This window comes from Musca autumnalis, unplaced genomic scaffold, assembly GCF_047663935.1.
Source record: "Musca autumnalis isolate F117 unplaced genomic scaffold, ASM4766393v1 scaffold_1, whole genome shotgun sequence".
NCBI classification, from domain to species: domain Eukaryota; kingdom Metazoa; phylum Arthropoda; class Insecta; order Diptera; family Muscidae; genus Musca; species Musca autumnalis.
The window spans coordinates 315,702,939-315,721,457 of record NW_027411644.1 but is presented as its reverse complement, the minus strand read 5'-3'; the positions used below and the strand labels follow the sequence as shown (position 1 = coordinate 315,721,457).

The 18,519-nt window shown below is 32.8% G+C and overlaps 1 protein-coding gene across 3 annotated transcripts in view; it reads left to right on the top strand.

Annotated features, from left to right (window-relative positions):
- Positions 1 to 633: 633 nt before the first annotated feature.
- The window catches only part of LOC141389979 (protein serrate-like), a 92,567-nt gene continuing 74,681 nt past the window's right edge, over positions 634 to 18,519 (top strand). The window contains exons 1-2 of one of the 3 annotated variants that reach the window (XM_073962339.1): positions 634 to 1,315; positions 10,057 to 10,441. In XM_073962339.1, coding sequence (XP_073818440.1) covers positions 10,238 to 10,441 — 204 coding nt within the window. In that variant the 5' untranslated portion in view covers positions 634 to 1,315; positions 10,057 to 10,237. The remainder of the gene's footprint in view (positions 1,316 to 10,056; positions 10,442 to 18,519) is intronic. The other 2 variants (XM_073962341.1, XM_073962340.1) reach the window with 2 other exon arrangements.

The following is an 18,519-nucleotide window of genomic DNA, read 5'->3' as shown; positions in this document are numbered from 1 at the left end:
GCCAGAAAAAAGGGGTGGGATGATGTGCCTACCACAACCACCAACCACTACGAACAAAACGCGAATCACAATTTTTGGCAATAGAGTGGTGAGTGGTGCTCTCCTAACCTAAACAAAAATCATAACCACCCCCACTAATATTTTTATAGAGTAAATACATAACTAACATATAAAATTTCAAACATATGAATGAGTTCATTAGTGGCTACCGTACAAGAAGAAGAGAAATGTTATATCATTGTGTGTGCTCTTTTGAAAAATATAGTAACTCTTGTTTTCTTATTTGATTTTTGTGGAGCACCACTTTTCGTTCATTAAATAACTTGTATTTCTCACTACTCACAAGGTAACCCTCAATCACACAAACGCACTCACACACTCGCTCATATACATGTGATCTATTTATCTTTTCAAGAGACAAGAGCTCAAACGTAGCGGTAACACACCAATTCCAACCAGCCTTAAACCGTTTGGAAGAGAATCCAATATGAACTCTGGTGAGTTGGATAACCAAAACCACCACTGTTAAGAGTAAGGTGCACATTGCTGGTTGTATGTGTGTGCGTTTGAGAAAATGGTAGTTGTGAGCATGCTTGCCGCAAGGTTTTGTTTGCCGCAGGACTTGTACCAATTCAGTTGAGTGTCAAACGTGGAGCTGTAAGCAACAACGGTCGGAAATTAAAGGCAAAGGCAGCGAACGTTTCAATGTTGGCCATTATTGGATATTGAACTTGTATCTGTGTGTGCGTTTGCGCGCTTTCGTATTAGACAGTGTGTAAAAAAATATAATATAAAAAACAACTGAGATATTGTTAAAAACGAAGATCTTATGGAAAAAAGTCTTCTTGACGATTGTTGATGCCGACAACAACAACAACAGAAAGCACAAAAAAGAAGTAACGAAAAACGAAGTGTTTTAAATATTTGTAAATCAGCGCAATAACTGTGCCGACGAGTACTTAGTTAAACTGTGTCGGTTTGTGTGAGTACTAAACGAAATCATAAATAAACGCGAGAGAGTACGTGTTTGTTATTTTTAATGGGAGTTACAAGTACGAATTCGAATGCAAATTTTCAAATAAAGATCGTGTGATTTGTAATAACGCGGCAAGTCATTAAAAAAAACACTTATTGTTATTCTGTCGTAGAACAAAATTTAGTGCAGTGCTGCAATGTGGAGTAAAATTCCAAATTTTATGTCAATGCAATAAATTTTTAAATTGGACTGTTTTTCGTGTTGAGGAGTTACGTTAATGGACTGTGAAATATCGGAAAGGACAGATAAAACAAAGGCTGAAAAAACAGGTGCGAAAAAGTGAGACAAAATTGTAAAAAAATTACAAAAACAAGAAAATATAAAAAATTTAAAATAACTGATAAAACAGACGTTAAAAACAGGTGCAGAGAAATTGTCAACAATTGTGAAAAATTAAAGAAAAAACAAAAAAATAATATACAAATTAATAAATGAAACTGAAATATTTCCTTTCATGTTAAATTTTGCCTAATAAACAACAAAAACACATTTATGTTAACTCGCCTTAACAAAAACATATGTAATAATACGTTTTTAAAAATTTCAATTTTTTATAAAAAAATCTTTGTATCGAACCCTAATTGGATTTACATACTGGAACCATTTAAAGGAATATTTCATAAACGGTATATTTATTTTGGACTGTTGGAAGAAAATGTAAGAATATGAACCTGTAGATTTATTCACACTTAACATTTAGTTCCAAACAAGGCAATAGTAGTGTAAGGCAAAAAACAACACAGAATATTAATAATATTGAAATATTTTCAAAATAATTAAGCCATCAGTAGGTTTTTACAGCTTTATGGTTATCATCTCAGTAAATACGGACATTAGGGTTAAGACTTTTTTACAACCTCGTATCCCTGTGTGATATTTTGCTAAGGTTTTACCTAAAATAACATAAAATCTTAATTAACAAGTAAAAAAGTATCAGTCGGCTTAACAGAGATATACCCTCAGCATGCGTATATTGAAACAATTTTTCCCAAAAAACGTATGTATTTATAAGGGGGTTTTAAAAAATTTCGGCGTATAAACCGACAAAAATGTTCATTAGGATTAAGGAGCAAAAGTTTTGCGGAGGAGATACTTAAAGGAAGGGATCGACATTGACCATTATGGAAGTGGATCTCCAGCCACTACATATGGTACCATAGAGGGTTTTTACACCCTTCGGGCTGTTTGCTCATGAAGTGTGGATTTGCCCCTGAAAAAAACTTTTACCATCGTAATTGAGCCAGTGAATACAAATTGCTTCAACAAAAATCAAAGTGATTCGATAGCAGGTCTTAAAGTGAACAGAACCTGATCTATATTTGGTAGATATATTAGGATGTGTAAAATATGGACCAATTCGGCCACTCCCTTCAAGAGTTAACATACGAACAATATTTCCGAACATTTTTGAACTTTTGTGAGGGAGGTACCTGAAGGAGTGGACCGATATGGCTTATCTTCGAACTTAAACTAAGTTTGCACAAAATATTACGAAGGCCAAATTTTGGACTGAATCGGCAGATCCGTTCGAGATCCACTACACACGGTGTCGATTCGAGAGCAGGTCCTAAACTGAACTTTTCCGAAATTTTGTGTGGGAGGTACCCGAACGAGTGGACCGATTGAGTCCATATTGGAACCTCAATTAAGTTTGGTAGAAATTCCACGATGTGCAAAGTATGGACCAAATCGGTTACTTCCTTCAAGAGTTATCGTGCGCTCAAATTTTCCGAACATTTCCGAACTTTTATGTGGGAGGTACAGGAAAGAGTGGACCGATATAACCCATCTTCGAACATAAACTAGGTTTGCCCAAAATATTACGAAGGCCAAATTTTGGACCGAATCGGTTGATCCGTTCAAGAGTTATCGTGCGCTCCACCCAGACAGATAGACAGAGAGACGGACGGACATGGCTAAATCAACTCCAAATTGTCTGAAACACATTTCGTCCAAACATACTTGGGGTCTAAAACCATTATTTCGATGAGGCACATTTTGCCTGTATGAAAGTGTATATACCCTCGTTAGCATTAAACGCTGAGGGTATAGAAAGTGCAACCCTTGTCCGCCGGCATGTTCGCAGAAAAACAAAAACTGCAAAGATTTCAATTCATATTTTTTTTGCTACCAGTCTTCTTTAGTACATATTTTACTTCTTTAGCTGTTGTTTTTTTTTTTTTTTTAATATTTCATACTTTGTCACAGCCGCCTATGAAACACTGTTAAAAAAGTTTTGCGGCGGTCGCTCTATGTCGAAAACGAATGGATGATCATCATATCATATTTTTTTGAGATTATTAAGTACCTAACAATCTTTGTCTTTAAACGTTTGAAAAAACTATCCACTTAAAAAATGTGCACTACCAAACAAAACATAGTTTTTTTACACAACATGGAACGTATTTTGGAAATGAACACGTCAGAAATATTAATTTCTTTAATTCCTCATTTAAATGTCATAAAAATATATGAAGATCTTCAAGAGTAATATTTCTAGAAGGAACGCTTTAAAGTATCTATAAATTGTTCTTTCCAACGCTCGTATCTCCTTCAATTTTATTTCGATCGACTGGAAATCTTTACCACATGTTCACTTTATTTCAAAATTTTAAATTTTCCCAATTTTTTTTTTTTTTTTTTTTTTTTGGGGGGAGACAGATATTATTCGATTATAATATCGGCCCTATCGATTGAACCAAAGGTATTAACAAATTGTACTCTTTTGACATGAAGAGAAGTCTCTTTACGACTCTCTGAGATGTTCGTGAGAAATCGTGTTTTTCATTTTGAAATAAAATGTTAAATTTCCAATAATCAGAATGGACACCGGGAAGAAAATATCAACTCTATCGATTGGGTAATACATTGTTTGTCATCTCTATTGCACATCATTGACCTACAAATATAATCAGGCTATACTCGTCTATATCAAAGCCGTTCGGTGGCATTGTTGAGGTTACGAAGTTTTTCGGCAAATCACACACACACGATCCGAACGTAGAAAAAGAGCGTGCATGAGAGAGCAAATGTTTTGATTTGTTTTTGTTTTGTAGCTAGCGTGCATACAAACATACTAACACACTGTCATAAAAGGCCAATGTTTTTAATACATTCACATTTTTGTCTTCACTCTTCTTGGTCGGCACTGGTCTATATTCGTCCAGGTGTTATTATTGTTCGTCTTTGGACCACAATTAATTTTGTTTCTAAAACTACTGTGTAGTCCATAGGCCTGCAGCATGTCATTGTCAATATCATGATTTTGTAAATTTCGGCTTTGATACAGTTTTCGGATTAGAATTTGAATTCTCTCTAAATTTTTTAGACGTTTTCACTTTTGCCTTTCTCTTATCTTATTTTTTGACATAATGTGGCCGCTATTTAGAAATCATAGACCAAAATTTTGTTATAAAATTTTTTGTACTAATTTCTGAAAATATTTCTTGGAAACGTCATTCAAACTCCACGTTTTTTGTACATACCGCTCCTTCATTTTCCAGAAGCTAGCAATAAACGAACTTCTTATTATTCGGAAGTTCTCTTAAATAACCCATTCTTTAACTCTATTGTTTTTTTTACAACTCTCAACACCTTTACCACAAAAAAAAATCTTCTTAACTTCTTATTTTTTGTTCGCCTGCATTATTTTTATGACTTTTTGATAAAGTTCCCAGCTCCCATTTTTATTGCATTGTAGATTGACTTGTGATGGGAATATTTCGTTGTTTTTTTCTCTTCTTTTTCTAAGGGGTTTATTGTCTTCTTTGTATTTTATATGCAGCACATCATGTTAATACCCTAATAAAATGTAAGATATTTTGATAGATCTACATTAATTAGATTGTCGGTCGGGAGAATTAGTGCAGCGATTGGAAAAGGGGTTAGTTTTGTTGATTTTTCCAGGAATTGCGGTTAATTACTTTATTTAAGGTGGGAAATGGTTGTTGGATTTTTTTGTTTAAAATTCTTGGCGTGGGCTCTAAAGAGTTGTTGGGATTTGAGAAGATAAGGTAAATGCGTTTAACTGAGAGCAAATTATTGAGGAATATAATAGAAATAATAAAAAAATTTCTTTAGGATTTCTAATTACAATGATGGGTCCTATTCAACTACATTTTATTTCAAAATTCAATAATTAATATTAGCAGAAAAACTTTAGGTTTCATTTAAAGAAAAATGTTCTAACACATTAAAAATTAAAAAAAAATCAAAAAAAGCAATAAATGTGAAACAAATCGGTGATACTAGTTTTCAATTCGGGATTTATAGTCTTTTAAAGTTTGTAGTATTTTCTTTTATAAAACTACACAAAATCCCTTAAAGAAGTTGCCAAAAAAGTTGGGAATAATGCAATAAACAGTCTTTTTAATTATGATAGGGCCAGTAAGCTGAAACACACACAAAATAATAAAAATTTGAACGGAATATATTTTTAATTTAAATCACTACACCATTTTCATATGTAATTTCAGTTGGTATTTGATTTTTTTCATTTGAAATTCGAACCCTTTCACTTGTAATTTGAATTATTCATTTGTAATTTGAGAATTCCAATTGAAATCAGAATTTTTTCATTTATAATTCGAATTAATTCATTTAAAATTCGATTTTTTTCATTTGTAATTCGTAATTCCAATTGAAAATAGAATTTTTTCATTTATAATTCGAATTAATTCATTTAAAATTCGATTTTTTTTCATTTGTAATTCGTTTTTTTCTATTTGTAATTCTAATTTTTCCATTTGTAATACGAATTATTATATTTGTAATTAGAATGTTTCCATTTGAAATTCGACACAAAAAAATACAACATATTGATTTCATTGTTCTTTATATTTGGATTTTCGAAATACAAATAAAATATTTCCAAATAGAATAATTCGACTTTCAAATGTAATAACACAATTGTCAATTAAAAAAAAAACGTATTATAAATGGAAAAATTCGAATTACAACTGGAAAAATTCGAAATAATAAGGATAAAACATTATAAATTAAATAATACGAATTTCAATTGGAATTCTCAAATTACAAATAAAATAATCAGAAAAAAAATTCAATTGGAATTCTCGAATTACAAGTGAAAAGTTTCGAATTACATGTGAAAATTGTGTAGACTAGCTAAATTTCAAAATTTTATTTGAGGAATTTGTATTTATAAGTAGGCTAGCTACATAGTATAGCAGGGTCAAAGCAGACCATTCCAAAGGTCATCATAAATTCCTTTACATTTTGCCTTCTTTAACGTTCAAATAAATTAGTTTTTAATTTATTTTTCATTTAATTTTTATTTCATTTATTTTTTATTTTTTATTTAAGTTTTATTTTTTATAAAATTTTATATATTTTTTATTTATTTTTTAATGCTGGAATAAATAAATTTGTATTTTTTAATTTAATTTTTTAAAACATTTTTATTTTAATTTTATTTTTATTTTTTAAATAGAACATTGGTGGCTTCTTTTTTGAAAAATCAAAATTTTTATTTTTTATTTACATTAATTTTTAACTAATTAATTAATATTCTATCATTTCAATACCAGCTTTATTAAAGATACATTTTTTTCTTAAGAGTTTAACAATTTCACAATTTTCCCTAGTTTCTTTAAAATTTCAAATTATTTTTATTTTTTTATCTAATATTTTTTATGCAATTTTTATTTAAATTTAATTTTTTATTTGTTTTTTAACGGCCAAATAAATATTTTTTTTAATTAAAAAATTTTAAGCATTTTTATTTTAATTAAATTGTTGTTTTTTTATTTTTATTAATTCTTAACTAATTTATTAAAATCCTAACATGTCAATACCAGTTTTATTAAAGACACATTTTTCTCTTAAGAGTTCAACAATTTCATAATTTTCCCTAGGTTCTTTAAAATTTTATATTATTTTTATTTTTTATTATATATTTTTTTATACAATTTTTAAAAAAAAAAATAATAAAAATTGTACAAAAAATATTAAATAAAGAAATAAAAATAATTTTAAAGATACTTTCCCTAGTTTATGAAGGTGTTGAACGCTTAAGAGAAAAATGTGTCTTTAATAAAACTGGTATTGACACGTTAGGATTTGAATTAATAATTTAAAAATTAATAAAAAATAAAAAATAAGAATTAATTTAAAATAAAAAATGCTTTAAAAACTTAAATTAAAAAATAAAAAATTATTTAATTGAGCGTTAAAAAATAAATTGAAAATAAAAATGTTATAAAAAAAATAAAAATTTTATAAAAAAAAAATTAATAAAAAAAATAAAAAAATATTTATTTGAGCGTTAAAAAATAAATGGAAAATAAAAACAAAAATTTTAATAAAAAAAAAATTTTATAAAAAAATAAAACATAAATAAAAAATAAATGAAGTAAAAAATAAATTAGAAACTAATTTATTTTAGTTTAATTTTTTATTTATTTTTTTTAACGCTCAAAAAAATACTTTTTTGAATTTTTATCGAGCTTACATGACCTAAGGCGTTTGTATTGAAAAAGTGAATTCTAGCGAATGCCCACACCCCCACCAATATGCTACGATCGTTTCGCTGGTGGTTTAATACCAGCTCATCAGGCTTATCGGATGTGAATGGCTAAAAGGCTGATTTTGATAACTTCTATTTATACAACTACTATTACAAATTTGCAGATATGAAGTATTTGTAAAGACTTTTTCTTATCAAGTCAACCTTGAGTCTTGTCTAGAATCAGTTTCTCAATATATAGGTACATATTTACAATCGAAGATGGGTTTTCTTCATGAACTGTAAATGCCTTCCATTTCGGAAGTTTGATATGATAGATTGTGGCAGTGGCTTAGAACGCTAAGACCTCCAGAACATTGTCTGTTTGTCGGAGAGGATCCAGGTTTAAACCTCAGCCGGGCAGCTGGGCTCTGCTGTGAAGTTTTATTTATTGTAGTCTTATTAATACGAAGGTTATTTATTAAAATTATTAATTATTTTTTAATGTAATTGAAAATTTTTGTTTTTATTTTTTAAATTAATTTTTAATTAACTTTTATCTTTTTTATCATCCTTATCTTTACCTTTTATCTTTACTTTAATCAACTTTTCAGTACCAGTTTTTTTAAAGACACATTTTTTCTCTTCACAATTAAACAAAACAAACTTCCATACTCATATGGCTAAGATTTTAATAAATTCATAATTTTCCCTTAGTTTCTTTATAATTTCACTTTTATAAATTGTTTTACATTTCTTTTTTTAAATGCTCCAATTCGAAACTATGAACCCATAATTCATTATTATACAACAATAAAACTACAAGAATGCCGTTTAACTTCCGGCCACTCTGTAAATAAACTTTGCTCTAGCATCGTCAACAAACATCATTATCATCACCATCGTTGTCATCATAAACACCATCAACAATCCCCAACACAAAAACCCTCTCCCATGAGAAATCTCTTTAGTCTATGAAAACAAAAGTTTTCATCATAAAACAAATGCTCATTGAACTTCAATGCAGTTGACGACGTTAAGGCAATTACATTATTTTTAGTCATTCATTACTATTATATGGATGCACTATCATTCAAGTGTCTGTATGTGTGTGTGTCATGTGTGATTTTGCATTTTACTACGGCAACGAGTCAACGACTTCCGTTTTTATGAGACAAAACAGAAAAAAACGAACGAAATAATAAACCACACACACGAATCAGGCAAGTGAGAGTTATGGAGGCTTGGAGCCTCTCCTCTCACACATGTGCACATGTGTTGATTGTTTTTTACAACTCATGGGAATAATGGTTATCTCCTCTTAAAGATCCCCCACTGACCACCACCCCATTTATCTATCAAATGTCAACAAGTATTATATTTTTTATGCAGCGAGAAGAGAGAGAGAATGATTATCATTATTTTAAATTGCCATGACGTAGTTGTTGCAATGCAAATTAATTAATGTATTTAAAGAGTAATTAACACCATGTTGAGTGGAGAAGCCAGCCATACCCACCATGAAGAATTAAACGACAAGCATAAATTCTTTAAAGAAAATCAAGAAAAGCAAAAAATAAAAGAAATCAAAAACAATTAGCCAAGGAAAACACCAATTTAACCGGCTGGGAGAAGTGCATTTTTGCATAATACGGGGATCCGTCTCCCATGGCTGGTGTGAGTCATTATTTGTGTGTTTTGTTTGTGGCATGGTATGAAATTCCTGAGACGTTTGAAAGACAGCAGTCATGGAAGTGACTCTTATTATGCATTCCTTAGTGGTTAGTTTAAACATTGATCTTGTGATTTTAGGAACCTTAAGGGTTTGTTTATTTTCAAACTTATTGGAAGTTAGATGTGGCGACACACCATTTAGCAGGTATTTTATGAAGAATTTTTTGTGGGAAGTTATATACGAAGCTTTCTAAGAATAAAAATTAAATTGTCTTGAATATTTTTAACATTTTTGAAGAGCTGACCTTCCACAAAAAAATCCCAATTATATACGTTTTTTTTTAATTTATTTCTACTATAAGGTCTACAATTCACTCTTACTCCATTTGAAGTACATACATATTAACATTTTGCAATTCCTGCTGAGCACACTTGTTGTTGCTTTATTTTATTTATAACTTCATCATGTGATAGTTTGTTTGGCTTGTTGCCAACTGAGTGCATGCAACAACTGCCTGCATTGCCACAGAGAATGAAGAAATACAAAAAATTGTGAATTTTAAATTAGTTTAAATTGAATTGCATTTGCATTATATGGAGGCATACATCAGCTGTGTTGTTTTATTATTATTATTTTTCTGTGTTGCTTTTGGTGTTGCCTTTTACACATCAATTTGCCGGTTTGGAAGTGGAACGCATGAGTAAATGAACAAATAAATATGGGGAAATAAGTGTAATATATATGTAAATAACAATAATAAGAATAAAAAATACAACAAAGTAAAAAAACGATAGACATAATAAAATAAAAACAAAAATATGAGTGGTACAAATAAAATAACATTAAATTTATTGTTAATATGCGCATTCTCTCAAATTACAGCTGTGTAAAGTGTAATAAAAAATCGGAAATTGAAAAAAAAATAAAATCATATAAAAAATCAATAAACAATTTAATTTAAAATTATGGAACCTTAACATATTTTAAACTCTTAAACAACATCATCAATATCAATTGGTTAAAAGTACTAAGCAAATTAAATAACATAAACTATTTAAAAAAAATGTCACAATCGCCCGACTCAACAGAATCTACAACAACCACATTGCCGCTGCCACAACAAAACAGAATGTTTACAAAACATTTTCGACGAAAATCTTTGGATTATTATTGCCGTCATCACAACAGCTTTACATCACTAAGCCCAAGCCGGCTAACAATGTCCAGTTTAATAATTTTCATAATTTTAAGTGTATCAGTAAATAAGGTAAGTGCATAAAAATACATTTTTTTACCAATATTTAATTATCTATATTTTAAAACTATAATAAACTTGATGTGATTTATAATTTTTAGGAAACTTCATATGGTTTTACTCTTTTAATTGCACTATTTCGTAAATCTAGTCCATAATCTCTTTCCAAAAGTTGTCAGAACAATTACCATTTCCACGTTGATTTGCGATATTCTCATTCAATATTGATTCAATTTTTATACCAATATTTAATTATCCATTTTAAATATTATACATATAAAAGTTTTTAATTAATTGAATTTTTAGTCGAGCTAACATGACCGAAGAATTTTTTGTATTGAAAAAGTGAATTCTAACGAAGTCAACACACACTCAACGAAAATGCAACGATCGTTTCGCTGGTGGTTTAATTCAGCTCATCAGGCATATTAAATGGGAATGGGTAGAAGATAAAGGCTGGTTTTGATAACTTCTATTTATACAACGATTATTACAAATTTGCAGATATGAATATTTTTGAAGCCATTTACTTATCAAGTCAACCTAGAGTCTTTGTCTAGAAACCTTTACTCAATGCATACACATTTACAATCGAAGATGGGTTTTCTTCATGAACTGTAATTTCTTCCATTTCGGAAGTAGATTGACAGTGGCTTAGAACGCTAAGACCTCGATAACATAGTCTGTTTGTTGGAGAGATCTAAGCGTTCTAATCCATTGCCGACAAGCACTGCCTTATCTGCGGCTTCGGAACCATACTTTAGCAAAGGTAGTATCAGTGGTTGGAAAGCGTTGTTTTTATTTGACGATGTGGCCTTGGTTTTAAACTGCTTACTTAAGCCAAAGTAGCAGTTGTTGGCCAACACAATTATTCTCTTTATTTCACAACTGATATTGTTTGTTGTGTTTATGGCGGTGCCGAGGTAGACGAAGTCTTTTACTTACTTACTTAGCTGGACCATTACAGAACATTTGTTCCATAGACCGAACTAAGAAAAGACCTCCAATTCTCTCTGTTTCGTGCTTCGCTTTTTGGAATGCCGCGCCTTGTCATCTCATCATCCACTTGTTTGCGCCATCCATTCATTGGCCTGCGTGCACCGCCATGTGGCTCGAATTTGTACGCCTTCTTAGCGGATCCATCACCGCTCATTCTTATTATATGGCCTAGCCAACCGAATCCCTGCATCTCCATACGCTTAATTATCTTGATGTCGTTGTATAGCAGATACATCTCGTGGTTCATACGACGTCGATATTCACCGTCAACGCAGATTGGTCCGTAGATCTTTCGAAGAATTTTTCTCTCAAACACGCCAAGCACTGCCTTATCTGCTTGCGCAAGTACACATGCTTCGGAACCATACATCAGCACGGGTAGTATCAGTGTTTTGTAAAGCGTTATTTTTGTTGGACGAGTTGTGGCTTTGTTTTTAAAGTGCTTACTTAAGCCAAAGTAGCATCTGTTGGCCAATACAATTCTTCGTTTTGTTTCACAACTGAGGTCGTTTGTTGTGTTTACGGCGGTGCCGAGGTATACGAAGTCTTTTACTACCTCAAAATTATAGGAACCAACTTCAACAGTTGGTACGATCTCAATGGACGCATTGCGCGTCGACACCATCAGCTTGGTCTTCTCGCCGTTTACCGCCAGACCCACTTTAGCAGATCGGTTACTTCTTTTACTGATCGTCCCATGATGTCTATATCATCAGCAACCAAGCAAGTAAGCAAGTAACATGTGGCTCTTGGTGTAGATTGTGCCACTTCCTTTGACGTTTGCCTCTCGCATAACCTTTTCTAGAAGGATGTTGAAAAGATCACACGAAAGGCTGTCTCCTTGCCTGAAACCTCTTTTGGTAAAAAACTCTTCGGAGCGGTTCTTTCCTATTTTTACTGAAGATCTTGTGTCAGTTAGAGTCATTTTACAAAGCCGAATGAGCTTTGCGGGGATACCAAATTCAGACATTGCTTGGAATACCTTTGAACGTAGCGGGCTGTCGAAGGCTGCTTTATAATCGACAAAAAGTGGTAGGTGTCGATATGAATCTCTTGGGTCTTCCCCAGGGTTTGCCGCAGAGTAAATATCTGGTCAATGGTGGATTTGCCAGGTCTAAAGCCGCATTGGTATGGCACAATTATTTAATTGACCATAGGCTTTAGTCGTTCGCACATTATCCCTGACACTATCTTGTAGGCAATAGGGGGGAAGACTTATGCCTGTATAGTTAGAGCATACAGTCTTGTCTCCTTTCTTTTGGACGGGACACAGGATACTCAGGTTCCAATCATCGGGTACGCATTCTTCCTTCCAGATGGTGCTAACTAGCTAATGCATACATCTTATCAGCGTGCCGCCTCCGGGTTTGAACAGCTCGGCTGGTAAGCCATCGGCTCCTGCTGCCTTATTCTTCTATAGCCGGTTTATTGCTGTCTTTACCTCACCTTGGATGGGTGATATACATTAAATACCATCTTCTAGGAATATATCTGTGGTATCTTCGTCGACTTCGCTACTATTGGATACCAACAGTTTGGAAAAGTGCTCTTTCCATATCCTTAGCACACTATCTGTATCAGTTACCAGATTACCTTGCTAGTCTCTACAGGAGGATGATGTTTCACTCTTTGATGTTTTACTTTTTCGGACTTCATTCTGTCTCCTGTACATCTCGATTTGTTCACACTTCCTCTTTTCCATCTCTCTCTTTTTCCTGCGGAAAAGACGTTTCTCCTCTCTCCTTTTCTCCCGATACCTCTCTCGTGCGCTACGCGTTGCTACTGATTGTAAAGTAGCCCTATATGCCGCATTTTTCTCTTCGGTAGCAGCACGACACTCCTGGTCTGGTCATACCATGGATTCCTTGGTGGAGGTCTCTGCTATCCAAGTACTGATTTTGCGGCTGTTTGCATGGAGTGGACAATGTTTTGCCATTGTCCTGATATGTTATCAGGACGGGAAGTGCTTTGATTAAGCAGTTGGGCCAGTTGAGTGGAATATGCTGTGGATGTCTGTTGTGATTGCAGCTTACCGATGTCCAACTTCCGTGCTGTGCCTGTTCGCACTTTGTTTGCTACGTTTAATCTGGTACGTACCTTTGCTGCAACAAGCTAGTGGTCAGATTTTTTAACCTCCGACGAACTACAAATCCGCAACCAAACTCATGCTTTATGTCATCGCAGCTGTAATACAGTGCGTCATCTTTAGGTGTTGTTGTGACGCCTTTCCCGTTCCATCGTATTTCCTGTATGGCAGTAATGTCGGCCTTGTACTTTTCAAGTGCATCTGGCAATGCGTAAACTGCACCTTCTCTATAAAAAGTGCGAACATTCCAGGTGCAGATTCGCAGATCATGGTCCTTAAAACGTTTGCGGGGTTCGTCAACTTTAGAGGGGTTGGTTTTTCTTTTCTTTCGTTTTTTCATAGTAGGCTGTTTTTTCTAGGGGAGGGTTACTAACCGAAGCCCAAACCCAAGTTTTTAACGTTCTTATGGGTGAAAGCGGGGCACATGTTAGCTCACTACCTTTAACGGGTGTTAAAGGCAGTTCCCAAGGTGACACCATGGGGAGGTCAGAGATGAAAGAGGAACCAAGATAAATCCTGGGCATTGTCATGTTAAAACCGGTCAGAACCGTTTCTTGGTATCTTCCATCCCCTACGTCACCCATGGACTATATTAGACAACTTTTTATACTTTTACAATGGTTTTAGACCCCAAGTATGTTCGGACAAAATCCGTTTCAGACAATTTGGAGTCGATTTAGCAATGTCCGTCCGTCTGTCTGGCTGGTGCGCACCGGTACCTCCCCCACAAACGTTCGAAAATGTTCGGAAAATTTGTGCACACTATAACTCTAAACGGGTGATATTTCTACCAGACTTAGATGGGGTTTCAATATGGACTCAATCGGTCCACGACTTCGGGTACCTCCCACACAATATTTCGGAAAAGTTCAGTTTAAAAACCCCCTATGTCACCATATGTGGCGGTCGGAGAGAACGATAACTCTCGAACTGTTCAACCGATTTGGTCCAACATTTGGTCTTCCTGATATTATATCCAAACTAAGTTTCATAGGGCAATACCGGTTCACAACTACCGGTACTTCTCCCCAATATTTAAAAAAATGTCACTAAAATGTTAGGACGCTATCACTTGAATTGGGCAACCAATTCGGTCCAAACTTTGGATCTCCTAATATTTTGTCAAAATTTAGTTTAACTTCTAGAATAGCCCATATCGCTCCTCCCGAAGGGTACCTCCCCCACAAAAGTTCAACATTTGTGTCTTAGTGCAGCTAATTCCTAATCCGCATTTTTGTCAGCAAGTTCAAATGTCCAAAAAGGGCCACACAATTCTGAAGAGACCTTAAATACATTCGATCTGTCCGTAGGTGAAAGTTTCACTTCACATTAACTGAGGGTATATATCTGTCTGATATACGACTGACACTTTTTTACTTGTTTTGTTTGTTTTGCCAATCAACCCCTTCTTCTCAACAAGGCACAATAAGTTAGTATTTTCATTTGAAATAGTTCTCCAAATAGTTCTTAACTAAATTTAACACTACCTGTTTCAAAAAATTACCCAGCAGTCTCCTCACATATGAACCTGAGAATTTGCGGCATTTTTTACTTTAACTATTCCCCAATCTTCCCTCATTTAGCGGCTTCCCATTATTATATTTTATTTCATATTTCGATATTCTTTTTTCTTTTCTTTTGTTGTTGACCTTATCTGTGTTTAATTAAACGGCATCTTGTAATAAATTATCATCATTAGTTTAATCTTGACCCAATGTTCAGATATCCTACGCCAAACTACAACAACAACAACAACCGCAATAGCAGCAGCACCAGCGCAACACAACACAAACAAATAAACTAACTACTGTTGTTGTTCTTCTTCATTGATCATTATGTTGGGGCATTAATAATTCTTTCTATCTTTTGTTTGGCGCACAAAAAGAGACGAACCGTGGGGCAAGCAGGCAGCCAGCCAGCCAGTCAGCCTGACAGACGGACATCTATTGGAAGTTATTTGTTTGCTTTCAATATTTTGAAGTTTACTAAACAAAATAACAAACGATACAAATCTTCTTGGGGTTATTTGAAAGAACAACGAAGCTGTGTGAGAAAAAATGTTTTTTTCTTGAGTTCGTTTTTTGTGATTCTTCCCTAAATAACTTTTATGTGCGAGTCGGACAGACAGACAGAGAATTGAAGTACGTTGCGTTGATTTTAATGGGCGCTTGTGTCTTAAGTTTTTTGATTTTCAATGGTTATTTTTTGTTGTGGCCTCTGCTGATTTTGGTTTTTCGTTTTTGTTTTGTTGCTGTGTTGGTTTTTGAAGTGTTTGATTTTGAAAATAGTTTTTTTTTTCTTGGTTTCATTTGGGCTTTTTGCTGTTGTTGCTGTTATTGTTCTTTTATTTTTGCTTATTTGAAAGTGTTTTGTATTTATTTAGCTGTTGTCTGCTCAAAATGGGGGGAGAATTTTCGTTAATTGGAACATTGCTTTATTCGACATTTCGACAGATTGAGTTTGATTTTTTTTCTTTTGCATGCATTTATCGGTTTAGTTGAAAGATGTCTTTTTGACAGTTGAATGTTTTTTGTTTTTTTTTTTTTGCAAAAGGGATTTTGTTTTGCTTTTTGATGTTTGGGGGGTATGTTTGGGAAATTGTTTATTTGTTTTAATGATCTCATTGAAATAATGGGCCAGAAAGAGTGAGACGTAGGAAGGGTATTTTTATATTGATATTTTTCCACCCTCCACCTTAATATGTAGGGTATAATTAAATTTTATCATTCCGTTTGTAACACATCGAAATATTCATCGGAGATACATATTCTTGATCAGGGTAAAAATCTAAGTCGATATAACCATGTCCGTCTGTCCATCCTTCCGTCTGTTGAAATTTTTAAGATAGAGCTTTGTAATTTGCTAACGCTTTTGGAGACTTTGTATTTATAATTCTAATATTCGGCAGATTTCATCTTAAACTTATTTTGAGTACCCCTGGCTTTTTGTGATAGTTTAATTTCCATTACCTCCAAATACTGCATTTCATTTCTGATGTTGATTTGCCAATTGTATTGGATTCCATTAACGATTTCGTTACTATAATTAAAGTGTATTGAATTTTTAATTAAAACTCTGCAGGCTACCGTTTTTCTAGACAACGTTAACAACCGAGTTCATTGTGAATTTGTTTGCCTATTGTAAGTGTGAATGGATTTTCTTGTTCAGAATGAACAATTTCCAATTTGTTTTGCCATTTAAGTTTGGTTTGTGAGTCTTCTTCTTATGTTTTTAATTAAGCCGTAAAATGAAAGTCTTTGCCGGGAGCTGAGAAAACGGTTTGAAACTGAATTCATTTGTTTAATGTGGGAATATTTGTTTCATACATTTTACATTTTTGCTTATGATTATCGATTTGATTAATGGCTACAATTTGGGAAAATGATGATGTTTAAATTATGACTTTAGCTAACTTAAATATTCATGAAAAAATAAATTAATTTAAAGAGGAATAGGAGAGATGATGATGAATGAATGAATTGGAAAGGAAAAAAAAATAATTGGTATAAATTGCCAACAATAACGTTGGTTTAGTTTGAAACAAATTTTTAAAATATTGCATTTGTTTTATTTCAATACTAAGCAGTAAGGAAATGATCGAAGTTTGACAGGTCGATTAAATGATACCCTACACCAACACTATTTCAGTATTATTTGATGGCTTATTTCTACACCAAACTCCGTCATATTTTTCATATTTCATTAAAATTGTGCTTCAAATTAATTAAATTGGGCGAAAATATATATGGGAATTATATCTAAATATGAACCGATTTTAATATATTTTGAAAAATTAATCATTAGACCAAATTCCGTCACATTTTCTAAGTGATTTTTTCATTATCTAACATCGACCTACATATATTCACCTGTAGACGTTTCTGTTTTTTATTCCAATTAAATTCAAATTTAATAGATTGAGCCACACGCCTAGCTAATGAATATTCAATTTGAACTTGAATTATTCCATTCAATCCATTCATTCCTCTTTGCCAATGGTATCAAATTCACCTCCTACGTTTATGTTCACATGTTTAATTTTTATACTTCACAATTTTCTCTCTCTCTTTCCCTCTCACTCATGTCTTTAAAGGACAATAAAAAATGTAATCTTATCCGCAACAATGAAAAAACATGATTGGAACATTGTTAATTCTTTTTAATTTGGCCATAAATGTTATCAGAGAGTTTCAAGACACTCGTTTTTGTCTACTGCCAAAAAAGATTGACAACTAGCTTACATTTTGTTACTCTTGACGTTGAGTAAAAAAAAAAATATTACCTCTTTAAGAAAACATTAAATATAATCTCAAACAATTAATCATGGCACAATTAAAGAACATTTTTCTGAATTGTAGGCTGTCTGTTAGGCCTAATGTCCGTTTGATAGACCATCATGTTAGGAGGCCATGTCTCGTTTTCTTGTAAATCACAAGAAGAAGACGAAGAAGAGGCTGTAGCACAATTTGGTGAGAAAAAAAGGCCAACATGTTTTATTACTTTGTAATTAATTAAATGGTGGTGGATGTTGGATGGTATAGCATTTTTTATGACCTTAAATGAATTTTTATTTTTTGTTTTTTTTTATTTTGTGAATAATTTGATGAACGTCTTGCATGGTGTTGTTGATAATGATGCTGCTCTTGGACACTTGGCTGCCTGACAATGATGGTTCATGGCAAGTTTTATTTTGTGTTTCTTTTTTTTTCAATTTCAATTTCATAGGAAATAAAATTCCTGCTGTTAAATGAGCATTTTTTATTACTGTGGAGGGGATCTAACTGTTTTTGAGGAGGCAATAGCAAGTGTCCATGGAAAATAGTAAATTTAATAGAAAATTAAAGAAAAACAAGTAAAAAAGTATCAGTCGGCTTTGCCGACAGAGATATACCCTCAGCCTGTGTATATTGAAACAATTTTTTCCAAAAAACGTATGTATTTAGGGGTTTTTTAAAAACTTTGGGAATTTGAACCAAAAAAAATATTCATTAGGATTAGAGATCAA